This window comes from Protopterus annectens, chromosome 3.part1 (assembly GCF_019279795.1).
Source record: "Protopterus annectens isolate FY-2018-M chromosome 3.part1, PAN1.0, whole genome shotgun sequence".
NCBI classification, from domain to species: domain Eukaryota; kingdom Metazoa; phylum Chordata; order Ceratodontiformes; family Protopteridae; genus Protopterus; species Protopterus annectens.
Window position 1 is genome coordinate 1,821,272,165 of NC_056732.1, and position 25,562 is coordinate 1,821,297,726.

General features: G+C 39.7%; 1 protein-coding gene across 1 annotated transcript in view; it reads right to left on the bottom strand.

Annotated features, from left to right (window-relative positions):
* Positions 1–25,562, bottom strand: part of LOC122797885 (gastrula zinc finger protein XlCGF57.1-like) — a 163,643-nt gene that overhangs the window by 33,787 nt on the left and 104,294 nt on the right. The window contains exon 5 of the mRNA XM_044066404.1: positions 3,453–3,575. Within this exon, the coding sequence (XP_043922339.1) occupies positions 3,453–3,575 (123 nt within the window). The remainder of the gene's footprint in view (positions 1–3,452; positions 3,576–25,562) is intronic.

Below are 25,562 nucleotides of genomic sequence, written 5' to 3' on the forward strand. Positions count from 1 at the left end.
TTAACTGATCATGTACTTACTGTCAGTGCTGTTACCAGACTGAAAACTGTAATTAACTGTTCATGTACTTACTGTCAGTGCTGTTACCACGCTGAAAACTGTAATTAACTGATCATGTACTTACTGTCAGTGCTGTTACCAGACTGAAAACTGTAATTAACTGATCATGTACTTACTGTCAGTGCTGTTACCAGACTGAAAACTGTAATTAACTGATCATGTACTTACTGTCAGTGCTGTTACCAGACTGAAAACTGTAATTAACTGATCATGTACTTACTGTCAGTGCTGTTACCAGACTGAAAACTGTAATTAACTGATCATGTACTTACTGTCAGTGCTGTTACCAGACTGAAAACTGTAATTAACTGATCATGTACTTACTGTCAGTGCTGTTACCAGACTGAAAACTGTAATTAACTGATCATGTACTTACTGTCAGTGCTGTTACCAGACTGAAAACTGTAATTAACTGATCATGTACTTACTGTCAGTGCTGTTACCAGACTGAAAACTGTAATTAACTGATCATGTACTTACTGTCAGTGCTGTTACCAGACTGAAAACTGTAATTAACTGATCATGTACTTACTGTCAGTGCTGTTACCAGACTGAAAACTGTAATTAACTGATCATGTACTTACTGTCAGTGCTGTTACCAGACTGAAAACTGTAATTAACTGATCATGTACTTACTGTCAGTGCTGTTACCAGACTGAAAACTGTAATTAACTGATCATGTACTTACTGTCAGTGCTGTTACCAGACTGAAAACTGTAATTAACTGATCATGTTCTTACTGTCAGTGCTGTTACCAGACTGAAAACTGTAATTAACTGATCATGTACTTACTGTCAGTGCTGTTACCAGACTGAAAACTGTAATTAACTGATCATGTACTTACTGTCAGTGCTGTTACCAGACTGAAAACTGTAATTAACTGATCATGTACTTACTGTCAGTGCTGTTACCAGACTGAAAACTGTAATTAACTGATCATGTACTTACTGTCAGTGCTGTTACCAGACTGAAAACTGTAATTAACTGATCATGTACTTACTGTCAGTGCTGTTACCAGACTGAAAACTGTAATTAACTGATCATGTACTTACTGTCAGTGCTGTTACCAGACTGAAAACTGTAATTAACTGATCATGTACTTACTGTCAGTGCTGTTACCAGACTGAAAACTGTAATTAACTGATCATGTACTTACTGTCAGTGCTGTTACCAGACTGAAAACTGTAATTAACTGATCATGTACTTACTGTCAGTGCTGTTACCAGACTGAAAACTGTAATTAACTGATCATGTACTTACTGTCAGTGCTGTTACCAGACTGAAAACTGTAATTAACTGATCATGTACTTACTGTCAGTGCTGTTACCAGACTGAAAACTGTAATTAACTGATCATGTACTTACTGTCAGTGCTGTTACCAGACTGAAAACTGTAATTAACTGATCATGTACTTACTGTCAGTGCTGTTACCAGACTGAAAACTGTAATTAACTGATCATGTACTTACTGTCAGTGCTGTTACCAGACTGAAAACTGTAATTAACTGATCATGTACTTACTGTCAGTGCTGTTACCAGACTGAAAACTGTAATTAACTGATCATGTACTTACTGTCAGTGCTGTTACCAGACTGAAAACTGTAATTAACTGATCATGTACTTACTGTCAGTGCTGTTACCAGACTGAAAACTGTAATTAACTGATCATGTACTTACTGTCAGTGCTGTTACCAGACTGAAAACTGTAATTAACTGATCATGTACTTACTGTCAGTGCTGTTACCAGACTGAAAACTGTAATTAACTGATCATGTACTTACTGTCAGTGCTGTTACCAGACTGAAAACTGTAATTAACTGATCATGTACTTACTGTCAGTGCTGTTACCAGACTGAAAACTGTAATTAACTGATCATGTACTTACTGTCAGTGCTGTTACCAGACTGAAAACTGTAATTAACTGATCATGTACTTACTGTCAGTGCTGTTACCAGACTGTAAACTGTAATTAACTGATCATGTACTTACTGTCAGTGCTGTTACCAGACCGAAAACTGTAATTAACTGATCATGTACTTACTGTCAGTGCTGTTACCAGACTGAAAACTGTAATTAACTGATCATGTACTTACTGTCAGTGCTGTTACCAGACTGAAAACTGTAATTAACTGATCATGTACTTACTGTCAGTGCTGTTACCAGACTGAAAACTGTAATTAACTGATCGTGTACTTACTGTCAGTGCTGTTACCAGACTGAAAACTGTAATTAACTGATCATGTACTTACTGTCAGTGCTGTTACCAGACTGAAAACTGTAATTAACTGATCATGTACTTACTGTCAGTGCTGTTACCAGACTGAAAACTGTAATTAACTGATCATGTACTTACTGTCAGTGCTGTTACCAGACTGAAAACTGTAATTAACTGATCATGTACTTACTGTCAGTGCTGTTACCAGACTGAAAACTGTAATTACCTGATCATGTAATTACTGTCAGTGCTGTTACCAGACTGAAAACTGTAATTAACTGATCATGTACTTACTGTCAGTGCTGTTACCAGACTGAAAACTGTAATTAACTGATCATGTACTTACTGTCAGTGCTGTTACCAGACTGAAAACTGTAATTAACTGATCATGTACTTACTGTCAGTGCTGTTACCAGACTGAAAACTGTAATTAACTGATCATGTACTTACTGTCAGTGCTGTTACCAGACTGAAAACTGTAATTAACTGATCATGTACTTACTGTCAGTGCTGTTACCAGACTGAAAACTGTAATTAACTGATCATGTACTTACTGTCAGTGCTGTTACCAGACTGAAAACTGTAATTAACTGATCATGTACTTACTGTCAGTGCTGTTACCAGACTGAAAACTGTAATTAACTGATCATGTACTTACTGTCAGTGCTGTTACCAGACTGAAAACTGTAATTAACTGATCATGTACTTACTGTCAGTGCTGTTACCAGACTGAAAACTGTAATTAACTGATCATGTACTTACTGTCAGTGCTGTTACCAGACTGTAAACTGTAATTAACTGGTCATGTACTTACTGTCAGTGCTGTTACCAGACTGAAAACTGTAATTAACTGATCATGTACTTACTGTCCGTGCTGTTACCAGACTGAAAACTGTAATTAACTGATCATGTACTTACTGTCAGTGCTGTTACCAGACTGAAAACTGTAATTAACTGATCATGTACTTACTGTCAGTGCTGTTACCAGACTGAAAACTGTAATTAACTGATCATGTACTTACTGTCAGTGCTGTTACCAGACTGAAAACTGTAATTAACTGATCATGTACTTACTGTCAGTGCTGTTACCAGACTGAAAACTGTCATTAACTGATCATGTACTTACTGCCAGTGCTGTTACCAGACTGAAAACTGTAATTAACTGATCATGTACTTACTGTCAGTGCTGTTACCAGGAAGCTGCTTTTGTTGAACCATCATTCCTTCTTCACTGTCACCAGGTGGAATTGTCTCATGTTTCTTAATAATTAACCACAGCTGGTCCACTGGGATGTTGTAACCTGAAAATAATCAGGAATCGTTACAGAGGTTTATACTATGTTTATACTGGTTTATTCCTACCTAGCTAATGGACAAACAAACAACTTAGTCGTCAACCATGGATAAAGACTGGCTACATCTGCAGTCAAATGGCTGTGTTTTACATTCATTTACTATTGGTCCATTGTGCTGTCTCTTGGAATGACCAGTGCTAGGTCATGTAACTTAAAAAGACTTAAAAACTTTCCCACATACTTGCCTATTTTGCTTTATTGATATGAATGTTATTTCAACACTGTTTTCCTGACAGTGAATTTCAGAAATATTCATTTATATCAATACTCACTAATAAATTCTCTTGCCCCATCTCTTTCTCGCTTTTAATGCTTTACATTTATCAGTGTTCTCACTGACCTAAATCTTATTCAGTTCTCCATTACTTGGTTCAAAAGCTACTTATCCAGACAGCAGCAGGTCGTTTCATAGCAATGCACTCTCTCTCTCCCCAATTCTTCCTGTTGCCTTAGGAGTTCCCTAAGGCTCGATCCTAGGACCTCTACTGTTCTATTTATTTACCAACAATCACCATACGACTACTCTACATGCTTCAGTGATCCAATAAGCAGATGGCTCCACCCTAATATGCACAGCCCCTTCCCTACAAGACCTTAATTCTATAACCCAAGATTCTTTTCTATCTGTTCACAGGTTCATAGGTTGGTACTAGGCTATCAGCCCTAGGGCCTATACAAGCCTAGCCATAACAATTCCCTGGCTATTTCTTCCCACACTATTTACTTCCCTGGACCCCTGTCTAGCAGGGCAACTGACGTGATCCTCGGGGTGAATTTTCTTTCTCCCATCCAATCGTCAAGGTTCCTTTTGAAGAGGGCCAAGGAGGTACTTTGCTTGACATGTATGGGCAATCTATTCCAAAGTCTGGGGAGTCTCTGGGTCAGGAACCTATCCCTCCAGCATGTTTTGTTTATTGTGATGACAAGGTTTAGATCCCTGGAGCGTCTGGCTCTGAGGGATTGGGATTTCTTTAAGTGTAGCATGTCCAACAGCTCTGGGTTTGACATGGCCTTGTATGTTAAGCAGAGATCGCCTCTGAGTAGACGATATGCGACAGAGTATAGCTGGAGTTTTTTAAGGCAGTCAGCATACGGCATCTGCTTTAGGCCTGTGATTCCTTTAGTGAGGTATTTCTGTGGCCTTTCCAGTTGTTGCAGATGTCTTGACAGGTACATACCAAACGGGGCGTTGTATTCTATAATGGGTCTAATGAGGGATGAGTACAGTGGGACAATGGCCTCCTTTATTCTGGATGAAAAACCCTTAGTGATGAGGTGTGCCATATAGAAGGAATTCCTGACTGTTGTGGCGATGTGGTTATCAAAGGTGAGACCACTGTCCACCTGTGTCCCTAAGTCTCTTATCACACTTTCGGTGTTTAGTGTACTGCCACCTATATGGTAATTCACGGGTACATGTTTTTTCCCAAAGGGGATAACTATACATTTCTTGGCACTGAGCTTGAGCCCATGGCACTGGCACCAAGCATCTGTTTCTGTAAAGCCCTTTTGTAGAGTATCCACATCATTTGGAGATTCAATAATGGCTCCCAGTTTGCAGTCATCTGCGAACTTTGTTAGCCAGAGTCTCTTAGTGTTGGCCTGTACTTCAGAGAAGTAGATGCCAAACAAGAGCGGTCCCAGGACTGAACCCTGAGGTACTCCACTTGTCACTTGTCTGGAGCTGGATTTGGAGTCGGCTACTTTTACAGTGTGGGTTCTATCAGTAAGCCAGTTAGCAACCCATTGGGTGACGTAGGGTTTAATGCCCAGCTTAGTAAGTTTATCTATGATTCCAGAGTAGGGGATGGTGTCAAATGCCTTGGCAAGGTCTAGATAGGCTGTGTGGACCACCTTACCCTTGTCCATGGCTCTGGAGACTGATTCGAAGAAGTCAATTAGGTTCAGGAGACAAGATCGGCCCTTCACGAACCCAAACTGGGTGGGGTCAAGTGTTTGAATGTTGCCAATGTCTTTGTTTATAAGTTCCATGATAATACGCTCCATGGCCTTGCAGATAAGGCTCGTCAGACTGATGGGACAGTAGTTTCCAGGATCCAAGGTGGATCCCTCCTTGTGGAGTGGGATAACTGTAGCTCTGCGCCACTCAGTGGGCACAAAACTTGAGGTGAGGCTATGATTAAACATGACACTTAGGTGAGGTGCCAGTTCATATTGTAGTTCATGCAGTACACAGCCCAGGATGTCATCTGGTCCCATGGATGCTGTATTCTTAGCTTTGGAGAGTGCGTTTTTTACCTGTGTGGCCGTTATTACCAAAATTTGGCAATCTTCCGGAATTGAGATGGGCCATTTGGGGGGTGAGAGGAGGGTGAAGTTGGCACTGAATCGATCTGCCAGGATATTGGCAACATCCTTGGGATCAGTATATTTAATGCCATTCTGTTTTAGCTCAGAGCAGATCTGAGCATTGCCATTTAGATTCTTGACATAGTTATAGAACACCTTGTGGTTGTCTTTGGCATCTTTGGCAATTTTGTTTTCTTAACCAGCTTTGGAGGATTTTATGAGGGATCTCAGTTTCTTACTGAGGCTGGTAAGTGAGTTTTTTGCATCCTGGGATTTTCCTCTTTTCTGCAACAGTTTCTTCCTTTTGTTGTAAAGTTTGTTTATAGCAGAGGACTACCAGATTGGCTTCCTTTTTTTGGATGAGAGCATCTTGGTTCTATTTGAAGTGGCACGATTCATGCATGAGTGGATGTGCTCATACAGTGCCTTAGTGTAGGATTCAGCAGTTGAACTTTCAGTTCCCATCTGCATGGGTGTCATGAAGTTTGTCACTTCTGACTTGAGTAGCATGAAGTTGGCTTTGGAGAAGTTTTTTTATGGAGGTTTCCTTACTGGGGGTTGGGGGTTCGTTGTGGATGTTAAGGGTTATTAGCTTATGGTCAGACCTGACTAACGAGGGGGTGACCATAGGTGTGGAGCATCGATTTCCCATGTTGGTAATGACCAGGTCTAGGATATTGGAGCCCCTGGTGGGACTATGGATTAGTTGATCCACAGCGTTGGAAGTTATGAATTCCAAGAATCATTGGGCAAAGGTGTTGGTACAGGAGTAGTTTTCCCAGTTAATGGCAGGGTAGTTAAAATCACCCAGTATTAGGGTGTTTGGTTCTATCTTAATATTTTCCAGTATGTTTAGAAAGGTGTAGTGAGAATCTTGGGGTATGTTGGGGGATCTGTAGCAAGCTACAATTTGGATTGCAGTCTTACTTAGTGTTAGTTGCACCTGGAGAATTTCAGACGCATTGTGTTGGGCAACTAGCCTGGTGGTGTGAATATCCTTGGTGAATATTGACACTCCTCCACCTTTAGTGTTTCGGTCCTGGTTTGTTGGCCGAAAAGTGTGGTAAGAGTTGTAGCCTGGTATTGCAGGGGTGCTCTCTGGAGCCGTGAACCAGGTCTCAGTTACTGCACAAATATTGATGTTCTCCATTTTTAGGAGTGCCTCGAGACAGTGCATTTTGAGGTTTAGACTTCTAGCATTGAGTAGCATTACCTTCAGATTTTGCATGCTTGTACCTGTTACGGTGGTGGTTTTGTCCTTTGAACTTTGCCTAAAAAAGGTACTATAGGGGTGACAAGAGCCTTAGCCAGTAACCTGAATGCCAGGGGCGACAGGTGCAGACCATCTCTAGCAAATCATCGTGGTATGTCGATCATGTCGTCCCAGGCAGACAGATACTGGATCCCCTTTGAATGACATCAGAAACTTAGCCAAATGTTGAAGTCAATCATTTTGCCCTTATATTGTGGTATCATTCTGGGCGAAGGCACAATGCTACTCAGGGCTAGGGTCATACCTGCCTGGGCCACATGATCCGAGAGCTCTTCCATGTTTCTTTTCATGTAGTCCAGGGAGGTACGTCTCAAGTTATTCACTCCAACATGGACAATGACAGAGTCATATTTGTACTTGTTGTGGAGTGAGTTGAGTGCATGTGTTATGTGGTGGATCCTGGCACCCGACATGCAGCTGACTGTAATTTTCTCCTTGTTCAACCTGGTGAGTGGGACATCAGTGTGCGGGACTATGGAGTCACCTATGACTAAAGTGTTAGGTACGTTGTCCTGCCTTAGGGGCTGTTGCTGGGTGGCACACTGGTGTTGTGAACTATGTGACACTTTGGCTGTGATTGGTGTTTATTTGCGTTGAAACTTGGCATACTAACACCCATCTTATCCTTAACCCTAACAAGACCAAACACCTTCTCTTCAACCCTATAAGGTCAACCACATCAAGCCCCCTCATTCAATATCATATCCAAAAATAAAACCATAATCACTCCAGTAACCAACACTAAACTTCTAGGCATTGAAATTGACAATAACTTGAAATTTGATATTCAAATATATTAAACGATTAAGAAAATGCACAACAAACAATTCCTAACAAGAAGCACAAAAGCTACCATCACTCGCACACACTTCATGTCAAGTCTCCTTTACATGTCACCAATTCTAACCAACTTCAGAAAAACTGATCTAACCAAACTGAAATCCTGTAAGAAAACAAATTGCCAGATACATCACAGACTCCTCACACAGGTCACATCATTGCTCATCCCTTAAGCAAATGAACTGGCTAAAGCTCCCTCAACTACTAATTTTTAATCAAATAACTTTTGCCCACAAAATCCTGCATCAACCAGAAAAAACTTCTGCTCTCCAGAATCTTCTACAGCCACACTCCAATAGTAGAGCTCGCCGTTCTAGTAATAAACTACTTCTGGACATCACCAAAGCCAACAACTCAGCCAGAGAATCACTCTTCTCAAACTTCATTCCTAAAATATGTAATACACTACCTACTGAAATAACCTCTAACTGGTCTACAGTACAATTCAAAAAACTTCTAAAATCACACTTCAGGAACACATGGCTCTGTACCTGCACTTTTCCTGGCTAGTTATTTTATTTCCTAACACTACATTTGTGTAATTCATGCTCATTCGTTTGACTGCATTCTAGTAACTCTTCAACTGCCTGTACGGAACTTATGTACATGTCTGATTTTCAAGTATGTCACTATCAAATTGATATGAAATGTATATAGCAATGTAAAATACTACATAAACCATTTTTTAAGATTGGTATAATGTGAGGGGAGCATGGCCAACATGTGCTCTGAGTAACAGCAGTTTTCTTTTGCTGTACCACTTTAAAGATTTCTGACATCATTTTTTATTTTTAAACAACCCTATTCGAGATAGTTATACTGAATCTGATACCACCAAGTACAACCTGGGATTGTATTAAAAAATGTCATACATTTATTGGACTTTTCTTGTCAAACAGTTATCTGAAAAGTTCTTACCATCACACTGACAAAGAATGAGCTTCTCTAAATCTAATTCTCATGATTCTTTGCTTAAAAAAAGAGTTTCAGTCTCTTTTAACAAACATTCAAGAGTTGTCACTGAAACTAGACAGAATGGATACAAAATCAAACATTTCAAAGAAAAATGCTCAAAACAAATGTCCCTGATACATGAAGATTTACAACTACAGAAATCTCAGATTTCAGGTATTGAACAATCTCTAAATGACAGACCGAAGGGCTCATGAAAGAGAGAACAATATTGAACTTCTTCTTCTTCTTCTTTCGGCTTTTCCCGGTTAGGGGTTGCCACAGTGGAACTCCGGTCTGCTAATGATTGGCAGTCGATTTTATGGTGCCAAGGTGACAGCCCAATGCCCAACCTTCAACGAAGGCACGCCCATTCAGGCATGTCTTCGAACGTCACTCAACCACGGGGAGGACATGCAGACTCCATACAGAAGGCGCTCCGGCCGAGAATCGAATGGGAGAACCTCTTGCTGTGAGGCGACAACGCTACCGCTGTACCACCGTGGCTTATGAATCTATTGAAGTAAAATACTTTACTACAAAATAAACTTGAAGATCTGGAAAATAGGTCACTTAGGAATAATACAAGGCTCTTTGGTTTTCCGGATAATATTGAAGGTAATAACATGGTGAATTTTTTAAATACTTAGCTGCCTAGTGTCTTAGACCTTCTAGACGCCATTTCATATGGAATTGAAAAGGCACACAAATCTCTTGTTTCATCATGTATCAAAAACAAACAGCACCTCATTTAAATCAGTAACAGTGAGATTTCTCTATTCCCAAGCTAAAGAACTAGTTCTAAGATCTGCTTGGGCTAAGTCACCTACTAAAATAAAAGATAACATAATTCGCTTTGACAATGACTACTCGCCTTCTGTCATCACAAAAAGAAAACTTTTTATGCCTTTGATAAAAGAACTTAAGAAGCAAACAAAGGTACACCATTTACTTCCTACCAGACTGAAAATATTTCTCTGTGATGGTTTTAAATTTTTGAAGACTTGGACTCTGCAGTGACATTTATAAGATCAAACAACATTTTAGATACACTAGAAGACAGGGAATGGGCAGGCACATCGTTGAAAAGAGTTACAGAAATTATCAACTGGACGTTAAATGAAAAGAAGAAAAAACTAAAAGATAAATGACTTTTAATTAGTTAACTTTTTTTCCTAATACTAAAGTGTTACTTATAATTACTGATAATATAATTGCTTGTATGTCATGCTAGCACCTTGAAAGGATGGAAGGTACATTGAATGAAATCTTGGGACATGGAAATGTGTGACTTTATGGTATCCAAAGGATGCAGTGCATGTTTGGTATCTCAATTTCATTGTTGATTGCATTACAGTTGTTTGAGGGTTTATTTTTTTCTTTTGCATAATATTCGGAAAGCGATTTACTCTATCGTTTTTCTTTGCAGTTGTGGTTCACTTGTTTACTGTATTTTTGTTGGTTGTTTTGTTCTTCTTTTTACTATAATATGGCAGTTTGAAGTGCTTTTGACATTCGGAGCGAAGCGGCCGTTGACGGCAGTTGCAGTGTTGTTATTCATTTGTCCCTTGGTGTTGGCAGCCGCAAGATGCACTTTCTCTTTTTAAACAAGCTGTGTGCAATGATTCCTGCAAGAATGTCTTTCTTTTTTTTTAAGTTTGTAATATACTAGGGCATGAGAGCTCAGTCTAACAAATTACCTCTCACTGCTTTGTAATAGTGTGAAGAAACGGGAAATGTATTCTGAACTTTGACCTACCCTCAAGTAAGTGGGACAGAATGTTGAGATGGACATTAATAGAGTTATTGTCTTTATGCTTGGATGTTAATTGATTGTCCGTAATGGTAGAGGGTATACTAATGTATATTGCTGAAACTGATGTGAAGTGCGAGAGGTGAGCTATGTTCTGTTCTTTTTTTCTTTCTCTTGTGCAACAGCAAATTTTAAAGTCTTATTGGGTAATGCACAACATCTTGAGCATTTTTCTGATTACTAAATTTGTAATTACATCCTCTAGCAGAAGTGCTCAGTTGTGTTTTTTTCGAGGAATTTCAGAGGTTTGGCATAGTCTGTTTATGAAGTTTACTTTGGATAATGAATCGATCTAGGCAAAATTCTACATCGATCAAAATTTCAGTCTGGTCCTCATAAATATAGGGCAGCACAGTACTGCAGCTGTTAGCATTGTCACCTCACAGGAAGAGGTTCTGCGGTTCAACTCTCGGCTGGGGTGCCTTCTGTGCAGAGTCTACATGGCCTCCCTGCATTCGTGTGTATTTCCTCCAGGTGCACCAGTTTCTTCCTACACTCCAAAGACATGCATCTGGAGTGTTTCTCTCCAGGCCTCTGCAGAAAATGGGTTGTGTCCCAGTCAGACTTTACCGGTAAACAAATGTTAACTTAACTAAAATAAAATCTTTGTTTTTTTTAGCAAATCACTGGGATGATCTGAAGAATTAAATTAGTAAATAATGCAAATAATGCTGGACATTTGAATTTAAGACTTCTTATCCTATAGAAAATCCATTTATTCTAGCAACTTTCTAAGATTATAAGAGCAATACTTAAAATCAAATCAAAAATTTAAATCAGTTCCTATTTTTGGGCATTTATACCCCTATTATGGCAGGCTTTGTCCAGATTTCTTGGGCTAAGAGGTTGAGAGGCATGCATGGAAACCTTCATATCACAGGGTTAGGCCAAGCACAGGGGGAGGGTGCCTCCTTGTAGAAGGAAATGTTCCACAAAACTGACGGCGCAACCAAGAAGCATAGCAACAGGAAAGTGGACTGCTGAGGATAAGGAAAAATACATATTGTTACTATTCCTCAAGAAGCCCAAAAGTTCCAGACAGATGATATATAGCAAGAGTACAAGAGAATATACTCACACAAGAAAAACTGACAAAAGCTACAAATACAAATTTACGATATTTAACGTAATAACTCATGGAAAAACACTGGATAGCCTAAAAAACAAGCCTTAGAGGAAAGGAGAAAAGGTTAAGAACAAAAACTGTTTTTTGAAAGGTATAAAAATGAACCATGACTATGGGAAAGAAAGACAGATCTAACATGGCATAATATTTATACAACATGTCATGGAATATCATTATATAGATAAAACATCTGGTTGCCTAGAAAAAGAAATGGCAGAGGAAGAGAGAAAACATGAAGGAAAACAAAATTAAGTTTTTGAAAGGTATAAAGAAGAAAAATATACACACAGGAAAGAAAAAAATGATCTGATATGGTACAAAATGTGTGCAAGGAGGAAAGCCAGACTAAATCAATAAAAAAGTATCCCCAAATATATTTTTAGGGGAATACTGGCAAAGATATTCACAGATGGCAAATTTCACAATACAAAAATAAGATCATAAAGGGAAACTTTAAAAATAAGGAAGATTTGTGAGGAAGAAATTACATAGAAAGTGAGGTGACAGACCATCTGCACAGTGAAGGACTGAGTGTGGAAACACCAACACAGGCAGTGTCACAACATGATGGACCAGTGGGTCTCCAGACAGAGGAACAGCAGGTGGAGTGTGATGCATTTGAACAGGATTTGTCACAGGATGATACTCTGAAGTTGCACAGCAAGAGAAGAAGCAGGCGGCAAGTATGACATGTGTGATGTCACGGCATGACAGGTCAATGGGTCCTACATGGGGGAGGAACAGATGAAGCACGGTACATCCAAGGAGAATATCACAGGATGATGTTCTGGAACTTTCTGTAGAAGACTCAAAAACAGAATGCAAAGAAAATGATCTAAGGAAAGACCTGCTTGATTTATTAGAGACTGATAAATATATTTAGATGAAAGAAATAGATTAATGAAAACATATAAGACGCAAAATGTTGGAAGACTGGTAAAACAAATGAACACAATAATCAGGACTGTTAAGAGAAATTTGTGAAATATAAAATAAACAGGGTAATACTACTGTGCAGCTAAACAAATAACTGATAAAGTTTTACCACAAAAAAGTAACAAAGGAAAGATATGAAGACAGGAAATAAGTAAAATGCCACCACAGAAGCATCAAACGGAAAGTGTATAAAACAAGCAAGACAAGAAGTATTACTCAGAGTGCAATGGAACAGACCATGAAAATCCTTAGAAAGATATATGGGGTAAAAACAACACACAGAATCAAAACAGACCAGGATATACTGTACACTACTTCCAGTAATAAACTAAAAATAATATCACAAGTGGAAAAAAACAACAGATGGTATACAGATAAATATAAAGGAAAAGTAGAAAATATGCAATTCATGGATGACCCAAAATGTTTTTTTTTTTTTTTTTTTTTTTTTTTTACAGAATTGGGCAACAAAGCAAAAGAAATGTAACCCCCCACTAAAACAAAAACAATAAGAACTGGGCACATTTTGAAAAAGTATTTATGAAGACCCTGTTGAACATAAAAATGCTAAATGGATATGAAAACTAAAAGAAGCTGTTCAGATCTCTAACACAGAGGATAGTTATTTTTATTTATTTTATTTATCTATTTTACATTTGTTGACCGGGATAGTCCATCTGGGTGTGAGCCCATTTTAAGCAAAGGCCTGGGGAGAAAAGTTCCAATAAAACAAGAACAACATTGACAGGTACAGTGTCAGTTTTACGTAGAATTTAACAGAAATATCTAGAGACAATAAAGAAAGTACAATAGGCACTTTAATTAAAAGGAGAAAGTTATTCCAAAGTAGTAGTCACACACACACACACACACACATATATATATATATATATATATATATATATATATATATATATATATATTATTTTTTTTTTTTGAGAGCAGGGGTCCATCTTTAGTTGATCATTTGAGTATACTTTAATACGTGTACATATGTATACCCTTACAAAAGAAAAGAAATTATCAAATTATACTCTTATTGCAGGTAGCCGATAGGTGGTGTTAACAAGTGGGAGTGGGGTATACATGGAAACTATAAAATTTAGGGGATGAAATTTGATGTGGGCTTATGTGGTATTAGCCTGGCTTGGTGCAGGAGCAGAGCCAGTTGTTAGTGAGGTCGTTTTTGAGCAGAGTTTTGAATTGGTGTAGGTTGGTAGCATTCAGGATGTGTTGAGGGGATTGAGTTCCAAAGTTTAGAAATGTAGTGGGAGTAGAGGGCATCCCCGGCTTTGATGTTGCTTTTGGATACCTGGAGGAGTGTTTTGTGTGAGGATCGGAGTTGCCGAGTATTGGCATATTGTTGGAGTAATTGTTGTAGGGCTGGGGTTCTGTTTGGCTGGTATATTAGTTGGTGAGTAAAGACAAGTTGGGTATAGGTTAGTTGTTGTGGGAATTCTAGCCAATTTATTTGTTCTAGGGCAGAGCAGTGGTGGGACCTATATGGGGAGCTAGTGGCGAACTTGGCTATTTTATTGTAGGCTGATTCAAGTTTGGTAAGGTCAGTTTTGTTAAGGTTTGTAAAGATGGAAGAAGCATAGAGAACAGTAGATAAGAGATGAGTCCTGGCGATGCTTAGTCTAGAATGGTTAGTTAGGAAAGGATTAATTCAGTAAAGAGAGCCTAGTTTGATGTGTGTTTTTTGGTGGTTTGAGAGAGGTGTAGGTCAAATTTTAATTTGCTATCAATTGTGACACCTAGTAATTTGGTATGTGAGCTGGTGTTTATGACTGTGGTGTTGAAGGAGTGGATTTGAAAAGTGGCTGAGGGATTGGGTGTTTTGGTGGGGAGAAAGAGCATGAGAGTTTGGTCTTGTTTGGCTTCAGTATGAGGTTAGTGTTAGTTAGTCAGGATTCTACTTCTGGGAAGGATTGTTGTGTTATAGCCTGTAGTTGTGTTAGAGAAGGGGCGGAGCATATCAGGGTAGAGTCATCTGCATACTGGATGACAGAGGCGAGAGATGTGGATTTATGGAGTTGACTTGTGAAGATGGTAAAAAGTAGGGGGCCTAATATGGAGCCTTGTGGGACTCCTATGTTAACAGGGAGCAAAGATGATAGCTCCTGTTTCCATCTAAAAGCCTGCTGGCATTTGGTTAGATAGTTGTGCAACCAAGCTAGGGAAGAATGACTGAGATGTAATTTGGCCAGTTCTGACAGCAGTTTGTGGTGTTAAACTGTGTCGAATGCCTTTGAGAGATCTAGAAAGATGGATGAGACATATTTATTCTGATTTCTGTGTTCATTTATTGCGTTAGAAAACTGAGGAGGGCAGTTGTGGTGCTGTGGTGGGGGCAAAAACCATGTTGTGTGTTTGATAGGAGGTTATTGGAGAGAAGGTAGTTTAGAAGCTGGGAATGAATACATTTTTCTAGTATTTTGGAGAGAGGTGACAGAATGGCAATGGGCCTGTAATTAGTAAGCTAGGTAGAGTTGCCACCTTTATGCAGTGGGGTGATATAGGAGACTTTCCAGATTAGTGGGACATGGTTCTCAAGATAGAGCGGTTGATGAGGATAGAAATGGGGTAGGCTATGACTTCGGAGGCAGCTTTGAGGAATTCTGATGGGAGGCTGTCAGCAGCTAGGCTGGTGGGCTTGAGCTTACTGAGTAGTTTTTTATGGTATGGGTTGGGATGGGGTTAAAGGAGAAGGAGTTTACACCCTCATTGTTGGCTACAGGGATTGTAGTAGTGATGTTTTGGTCATAGTCAATAAGTGAGTGAATTGTGTTTATGAAAAAGGAATTGAATTGTGTTGCAATGTTATCATTTGATGGGGGTGCAGTAGGATTGGGGGTGGACGTACTACCAGATTGCAGGAGTTTGTTTATAGCAGCCAAGAATTTTGGGGGGTTGTTTTTGTTTCTTTGCTGTGCAGTGATGTAATAGGCTTTTCTGTCAGCTTTTATCTGGGATTTGGCTTTATTCCTAAGTTGTTTGAAAAGTAGAAGTCTGTCATTGCTTTTGTTAGTTAGCCAGTGATCCCATGCCTTGTCCCTTTCTTTTAATAGGTCTTTGGTGTTGTTTCTAAGCCAGGGTGTGTGGTGATGTTTTATTCTAGCTATTCTGCAGGGGACCAGGCTGTTTAGGATGGTGAGGAAGGTGGTGGTAAAGTGTTGAACAGCGTCATCTAGTGGTAGTGTTTTGAGGGGGGACCAGTTAATTTGGTGAAAGAGGGAGTTGAAAATGTGGGTATTGCATTTTTTCTTGTTGTGGATTAGCCTATAGACTACTTGTCTAGGTGGACTAAGATTGTTTCTGATTAGGTATGTGAGTAGGTGGTCACTTATAGTATTGGGGAGGCATGCTGCTAGAAGGGGTATGTTATTTTTATTTGTGAGAGTCCAATCCAGAATGGATTGTCTGTTGGAGGTTTTGTCTATTCTTGTGGGGTTTTGCATGAGCTGGGAGAAACCATATAGGGTTATGAAATTGGATGGATTATTGGAATTATAGGTGGACCAGTCAGTGTTGAGGTCACCCCTAATTATGGTTTCTTGGTGGAAGGTTGTGGGTAGCCAGTGAAGCATGTCTTCAACTGTGCTAGTGTTATCTCCTGGAGGGATATGGATAGCCACTATGATTAGTGTTTTGTTCTTGTTGATATTCAGTTTGGTGTTGAGTAATTCTGCATTGTTACATGTAGGAAGTGAGATGTTGATAACTTCTAGGGCTAGATTTTGTTTAAACATTATTGCTACACCTACTTCACATTTATTTTGATGATTGAGTTTATATATGTTGAACCCTGGGGGAAGTATTTCATTGTTTTTGATGTGGCATAAGCCAAGTTTCAGTCAAAATGGTTATATCAGGGGAATGTAAGTCAATTAGTGCATGGAGGTCATGGATTTTGTTTAGTATACTTCTTAAATTTATATTAAGGAACAGCAGGGAGTGTTGTTTGGGGTGAAGGGGTATGGTGGAGTTGATTGAGGTGTAAGTGGTAGTTTGTTTATTGGTAGTCTTGGGGCCAGGGTTGGGGTGGATGTCACCACTGAGTTTTAGTTTTGATAATATATGAAATAAAGTTGTTATAAGTTTGCTTAGTTGTTTGTCGTTTCTAAATAGTGGTTCATTTTTGTGTCTGATTTGATGGTATTTAAGTGGGAGGTAGTCTATTTATGTGTTGTTGTAGAGGTTGGGTGAAATTTGGGAGTTGTAGTGGTGGGTTATGGGCAGTGGAGAGTTGGTGATGGAGTTGATGGAGTGGTCATAGTAGAAGGGGTTGTAGAAGTTAGTTAAATGACAAAGAATGGCTAGTGTGAATAGGTTGACTGTGTGGAGAGATAAGGTAGTAAATAGTGTTTGTTTTAGTGGATGTAATGATGTGTGTTTTAGTGAATGCAACATTGTGTGCTTTATTAGTGTGTTGAGGTTGTTAGAGTGTGTTGTGAGATGTTGGAGGGGGAGGTGATAGTTGTGAGTTTGTGGGTATGTGGTAGAGCAGGGATTAAATCAGATAGGAGGGTGATTACTTGGGAGGTCAAAGCAGCTGAATGTATAGGTGGATATGTGTTGTATTGTAATGGTGGAGGAGTGGGTATATTTGAGACTGGCCTGTTTTGATTACAGATTGTGACAACTATTAGATATGTATGAAACAAGAGGGTTGTTTGTACTGATAGCATCAATGTACTGATAGCATTTTGTAATGGTAAAAAGGGAAGGGATTGGTAAAAGGTTAATATATGTGTGCTAATAAATGGGTGTTGATTAGAATTAGTGTGGAAACGTGGGCTACTTTATAATTCAAAATTGTACAGGTGGTGATTGGTGGACATGTGTGAGTGGGAGTGGTTAGGTTTAGATAAATTTGAGTTATTTAGGGGCAGGAGGGGATGGGGGCAGGGTAGGGGAGCGGAGTGAATCTCGAGCGTAGCGATGGCAGTACAGAGTGGGCAGAGCCAGGTTTTATAACTGCACAGCAAGGAACAGTCAGTTAGACTACCAGGTACTGTGAAAATTATCTCTGCAGCTGACAATTTTGTAGACTAGGAATTCTTAGAGAAATAGAAACCTTATGACAGGAGTGAGTATGGAGTGGGAGAAACATGGACAAGTGTATTGGGAAGGAGAAGGCTGGGTAAAACAATAATTCCAAACTAGAAAGTATTGGGTTTAGAGATCTCTGGTGGGGGTGGGGGCTACCAGTAAGGTGCACTCCCTGAATACATTCTAATGAAATTTACAATCATAGAAGGGTTAAATCATTTCCACATTAAAGAACAGTAGCTCAGTAGCTCTGCACTAAACACGGAGCTTCTCGTGTTTAATGCATTGCAGTTCCGCATTCAACACAAGTAGCTCCGTGTTTAGCGATTTTTGATTGGCCCATATACCGGCATATGGGCCAATCAGGTCAACACGGAGCTCTCGCTTTAATGCAGAACACAAGAAGCTCCGTGTTTAGTAATTTTTGATTGGCCCGTATGCCAGGTATACGGGACAATAAAAAAAAAAAACAAACAAAGCGGAGGCTGGCCGGGATTTAAACCGGCAGGGTGGGACTCGGGATCAGGCTGATGATCTCGGGACAGTCCCGCCCAAATAGGGACGTCTGGCAACCCTGGTTGAGCATAACGTTTTAAATATATACACTTGTAAATAATGGCATATCTTACTGCTTATAAAAAATAACTAGCACATAGTCTGAGAATCCTTGGATTTCTACAGAGAGAAAAAAAATACATTTAACAGAACGTACATGGAGGTCAAACTACTGGAAGATGCCAAAACAGCAGGCAGAACAGGCTAGAATAGTTTAAAATGGCACCGGTCTGAGTGAGGTGTATTTGAAATGTTCTGCTAGCTTGTAATTGGAGTTTCTGCAGGAGGGGCGGGGTAATATTCACCAAAAGGGAGAGAGAATGACAGATACACTGCTACTGGATGTTACAGTCCTTAGAGAAAAATAACAGTAATGAGAGAGAACAAGGTAAAAAGAAAGTTCTAGAAGGAGAGCAGCTGGAAGTAAGGAGATTTATAACGGAGTAGGGTTCAGCAAATTCAGAAGAAGACAGCAGGAGAAGGAGTGAGGTACAAAAGGGGAGGGCAAAAAACAGAAATAACTGCAGAGCCAAGTTCTATAACTGCACAGCAAGGAACAGTCACTTAGACTACCAGGTACTGTGAAAAGTATCTCTGCAGCTGACAATTTTGTAGACTAGGAATTCTTAGAGAAATAGAAACCTTATGCCAGGACAGAGTATGGAGTGGGAGAAATATGGGCAAGTGTATTGGGAAGGAGAAGACTGGGTAGAACAATAATTCCAAACTAGAAAGTATTGGGTTTAGAGAGATCTCTGGTGGGGGTGGGGGCTACCAGTAGTGTCACTCCCTGAATACATTCTAATGAAATTTACAATCATAGAAGGGTTAAATCATTAACATACACTGTAATCTTCCTGTAGTTTAAGTAAACTGGCCACAGACTTTTGCAGATGCAGCTTGCTGGAACAGAACTGCTATAGGGATGCCTCATAGTGTTCGTATTAGTTTACAAACTGTAATGTTCCTGTACTTTAGATATGAAATGGAATGAGAAAACCAACATAGAAAATGCGAGAAAAATTAAGATAAAATTCTAAATAGAAAACCACAGGCTGAAAAACAGTACATAACAATTGAGTAAAGGTATTAAAATCTTTAAAGAAACATTTAGCCCTGAGTAAGAATTACTTATATGTGTATCCTGAACACACAGGAAAAATGATACTTGACTTTCAATGAAGTTGCATACTGGAATTGATGCAGACAATTTTTAGCCATCAAGACAAAAATCAAATATGGAATAGAAGAACGACACATAGGACAAAGGATTATCTGTTGTTAAACAAAGGCACAATAGGAAGTTGTAAAAAAGGAGAAAACTCCTAAGTATGGCATTCATTAAAAAAGCCTTTGAGAGCATCCCATGTTCATGGACAGTGGAATGTTAACAGATGCGTAAGATGCACGCTACATTTTTTACATGATATCACGTTTATTATATAAAATATCCATAAAGCTATTTTTCATAACTATATTAGTAAACAAAAACATTTTTTCTGGGTATTTTTTGGCACTCAAAATCTTTATACACCCCAACATTTACATTTTATAAACTCTGATTCTTAAGCCATTCAGAAATTATAATTGCTACTATTTTATTCCAAAACTCCATAATCCCTTTTGGGTTGAATGAAAATATTTTCCATTTCCTCTTACCCATCACAGTCTTCTACCCCCTAAAGACTATCTTGGTAATATTTTACTTATATTACAATTTTACTGGATGGTTTTCCTAAATTAACCTCCAAAGTCCTGCATACCAGAACCATTGTCTGTCTGTCTGTCATCCCTTATTTTACAGCCTCCTGCATTTCTATCCTCTCCCGGAAGAAAATAAAGAAAACATTCTATATCAGCTTGATATGTCATTGTTTCTTCTTAGATTTATAGGTAAATACTAGGTTATCCTATCTTAGAGTCTAGCTCATCAAGTACTTTATGTAACATAAAAAGCAGGTGAACAATGATGAACTACAGGTTTTATCATGTTCATATCCATGACTCTCTTCTTTATGTGAGCCTTTCTTAGCTCAGGTTAATCCAGACCATCTAGATTACTTAGTAACAGGCAGCAGTTCCATCTCTGTCTACCCGGTAAATGTATACACACCAGTTAAACATGTCCACGCACCCATCATAAACACCAGTTAAACATGTCAACGCACCCATCATACACACCAGTTAAACATGTCCACGCACCCATCATACACACCAGTTAAACATGTCCACGCACCCATCATACACACCAGTTAAACATGTCCACACACCCATCATACACACCAGTTAAACATGTCCACACGCCCATCATACACACCAGTTAAACATGTCCACGCGCCCATCATACACACCAGTTAAACATGTCCACGCGCCCATCATACACACCAGTTAAACATGTCCACGCACCCATCATACACACCAGTTAAACATGTCCACACACCCATCATACACACCAATTAAACATGTCCACATACCCATCATACACACCAGTTAAACATGTCCACGCACCCATCATACACACCAGTTAAACATGTCCACGCACCCATCATACACACCAGTTAAACATGTCCACGCACCCATCATACACACCAATTAAACATGTCCACGCGCCCATCATACACACCACTTAAACATGTCCATATACCCATCATACACACCAGTTAAACATGTCCACGCACCCATCATACACACCAGTTAAACATGTCCACGCACCCATCATACACACCAGTTAAACATGTCCACGCACCCATCATACACACCAGTTAAACATGTCCACGCACCCATCATACACACCAATTAAACATGTCCACATACCCATCATACACACCAGTTAAACATGTCCACGCACCCATCATACACACCAGTTAAACATGTCCACGCACCCATCATACACACCAGTTAAACATGTCCACGCACCCATCATACACACCAGTTAAACATGTCCACATACCCATCATACACACCAGTTAAACATGTCCACGCACCCATCATACACACCAATTAAACATGTCCACATACCCATCATACACACCAGTTAAACATGTCCACGCACCCATCATACACACCAGTTAAACATGTCCACGCACCCATCATACACACCAGTTAAACATGTCCACGCACCCATCATACACACCAATTAAACATGTCCACGCACCCATCATACACACCACTTAAACATGTCCATATACCCATCATACACACCAGTTAAACATGTCCACGCACCCATCATACACACCAGTTAAACATGTCCACGCACCCATCATACACACCAGTTAAACATGTCCACGCACCCATCATACACACCAGTTAAACATGTCCACATACCCATCATACACACCAGTTAAACATGTCCATGCACCCATCATACACACCAGTTAAACATGTCCACATACCCATCATACACATCAGTTAAACATGTCCACGCACCCATCATACACACCAGTTAAACATGTCCACGCACGCACCCATCATACACACCAGTTAAACATGTCCACGCACCCATCATACACACCAGTTAAACATGTCCACGCACCCATCATACACACCAGTTAAACATGTCCACGCACCCATCATACACACCAGTTAAACATGTCCACGCACCCATCATACACACCAGTTAAACATGTCCACATACCCATCATACACACCAGTTAAACATGTCCACGCACCCATCATACACACCAGTTAAACATGTCCACACACCCATCATACACACCAGTTAAACATGTCCACATACCCATCATACACACCAGTTAAACATGTCCACGCACCCATCATACACACCAGTTACACATGCCCAGGCACCCATCACAAATGTCTTCAATACGTAAACTTAAATACTGAATGGCACAGTGAAAACACTAATTAACCTATCGATACGTTTTATAATCAGTGACAGCCTTCTACACTTAGCAGTTAGGTTAGATTGTCAGGCTTATGACCTAATTACTTTCACATGACTTCATTGCTTTAACTCCATTTTTACATTTTTGTATATACTTTTGAAGTTAATGACTGACTTCTCCTTGTAAGGTGAAGTTTATTCCATAACCTTGTATGCCACTGTGTAATGTATTTTTAAGACCTTTATTGAATTATCACTTAAGATATAGGCAAGTGTACGTGTATATAAAATAAAATAAACCATATAAATATGTTCCTAGTTACATACATCATTCTTCACATATGTTGATTTTTTTTGTATAAACTATAATCAATCTATCATTACATATATTGTTCAGTTTTGGTCTTCCCTTAAACCTCACTCCTACAAAACATTATTCTGCATGTACTGTTCCCACACTTTCTATTTCTTCTATTTAATATGCTCCTACACTTTTCTAAATATCCTATCCACTTCCAGTTCTTTTATTTGGTACAACATTCAATACTTCAAATACAGCTGGTTTAGACTTTGATTTCTGTTTTCTAGTATTTCCTAAAGCAGATATCAGAATTAAATGTAGCAAGAGCTTATTACATCTAGGCAATTCAGATCTCGGTTCCTAGTTCAAAACAAACAACACATAAACAAATTAATAAATGTCCTTACTTACATTCATTTGCTCACCCAGTATTTTTGACAGAGTACTCTGTGGGAATTTTTGAAGTCTGCCAACTCATCACACTCCCAAAACATATGTTCCCAGTTACTTCTTTGTTTCCCATCATACCTTCAATTATACTGGCAAACCACTTTGCAGCTAGGCTATGACAAAGAGCAAATATCTATCTCAAGGATAAAATGTCAGAAGAGGACATTCCGAGGTGATTCTTTCTACTACCCTTAACCCATTAAGCTGTTTACTACAGGTTAGGTCAAGCTTACAGTTTAACTCACAGAAACCAACATTGTTTAAAAGCATATCATAGGTTCATAGGTTAGTACTAGGCTATCAGCCCTAGGGCCTATATGCTTAGCTAGCCATAACAATTTGAATATTTCTTCCCCCATTATTTACTTTCCTGGACTAGCCTGTCTAAGGCGCGACTGACGTGATCCCTGGGTCTTCTTCCATCCCCCCATCAAATCGTTCAAGGTTCAGGAGGAAGAGGAGCACCCACTCTTCCTGCTTTTGACATTCCAGAGTCTGGGAGTCTGGGAGTTCTGGGGTCTCTGAACCCCTCCCTTGTTTATGTTTTGTTTATTGTGATGACAAAGGTTTGGTTCCTCCTGGGGGTGGATTGCTAAGGGATTAGAGGATTTCTTCTTTAAGTGCCAGCAACATGTGGGTTTGACATGGCCTTGTATGTTAAGCTGAGATATGATGGATAGGCGATATCGTATAGTATAGCTGGAGTTTTTTAGGGCGTTCAGCATAGGGCCATCTGCTGGATCTTCTTGAGGCTTTTGTGGAGTATTTGAGAGTTTTTCTTTACATTTACAGTGCATGCCAGATGTCTTGAGTACAACATATATGGGGCATTCTGTTTATTCTCTAATGGGGGATAATGACCTGGGTACAGTGGGACAATGACCTCCTTTTTCTGATAGAAAAGCCCTTTGTGATGGTGGGGTGACACCAAGGGTTTCCCTGACTATGCTGTTCTGGAGGTTGCTGTCTGGTGACTCACTGTACACGGTGTCCCTAATGTCTCTTCATACACTTTTGTCATGAGTGTGCATTACTTGGTATTTCCTCTAAGTCATGGATGCACCAAGCTTTTTCCCCATGGGTTCTTGGCATTGAGCTTGAGGCCCTGGCAGCTGGCACCAAAGTATCATTTCTTATTGGTCCTTTTGTAGAAGTCCCAGCATCATGGGGATTCAATAATAATTCCCCCAAGTTACTGTATCTGACCTGTACTTCATGTGAGAGATACAAGCCAAAGTGCCTGTGTACTTCCATGGAAGTAAAAGGTCCGGCCTGCTCTGTCCCCTTGGAGCTGACTCCTGTCTGTCACTTTACTCTTTGTGGATGAGTGGGAGGCTTACATTTAAACTTGGGGGGTGTATCAACCATCAGTAAGCAACCCAATGGTTCACATAGGGAGTGGATTCCCAACCAGTGGCCTTATCTAGGTCCAGCTTGGTGGTGAGTCCCCTGGCTGACAGCAGGCCTTGGATCCTTCAGAATGGATCACTGTGGACAGGACATGGCTCTCCCTTAGGAACCCAAGACCAATCAGGTCAAGTGAAAAAAGGTTGTAGGGAGATGTCCAAAGAAGGTCCCAGACAGGGTGGGAAGGTTGTGTTGACGGATTTATAGCAATCATGATGGAAGTCCATGTTCCGGGATAGGGTGTGCCTGCCTGATGGAATTGCCATTCAGAGTGGGGCCGGGATGAGAGAGGGAGAAGGTTATGACTCACGCCAGGGGACTTGACACGCGGCCACGATACCTGAGGTTGGTTCATGATTATGTCCATCTCAGTTCTGGCCTAAGTGGCATCGGGTCCCATGTGTGATAGTTTCTCGAGTTTGTCATCTCCCTTCCTAGTGTTGTAAATTCAGTTAAGGAAGTCGTTTTGAATTTTGGCACTTTGAATGATATGGATGGAGTGTGTGTCTATGTTATTAAGAGATTCCGCAATCAATATGGATTGGGATGGGCCAAGTATCAACTGAATCGATCTGGGATACAACGAATATCCAGTCTATCAGTATATTGTAATATTTTCTTTTTTTACTCAGAGTGAATCTGATTTTGTTGCCATTTAGAAGGCATCTCAGTTTCTTCTTTACTGGTGTGGCAGTTTTTGGAATCTTTTTGTTTCATTTTTAACTTGCTTTTTTGGAGTTTTTTATGAAAGTAGGTTAGGAGTGGAGGGGCTACCAAGGGAGTTTGGACCCATAGATTTTTTTCCTTTTTTCTTTGTTTTTCTCCTTTTTTTGTCCAGTGAAGTTGCTTTAGACAAGACCTTGGTGTTGGCTAGTTTTTTTTTTGGGACTTTGATTTTTTGGTTGTTGGGATAGCGATTCATGCATGAGGGAGTATGCTTGGGTGGTGATCTCTGCGTAGGTTGGTGGGCAGCAGTTGAAAGTTTTGGTAGTGGTGGGGTTGGGTGTCATGATTTTTGTTGACTTGAGTAGCATGAGCTTGGAAGTTGACCAGTTGAAGACTTGTTTTTCAT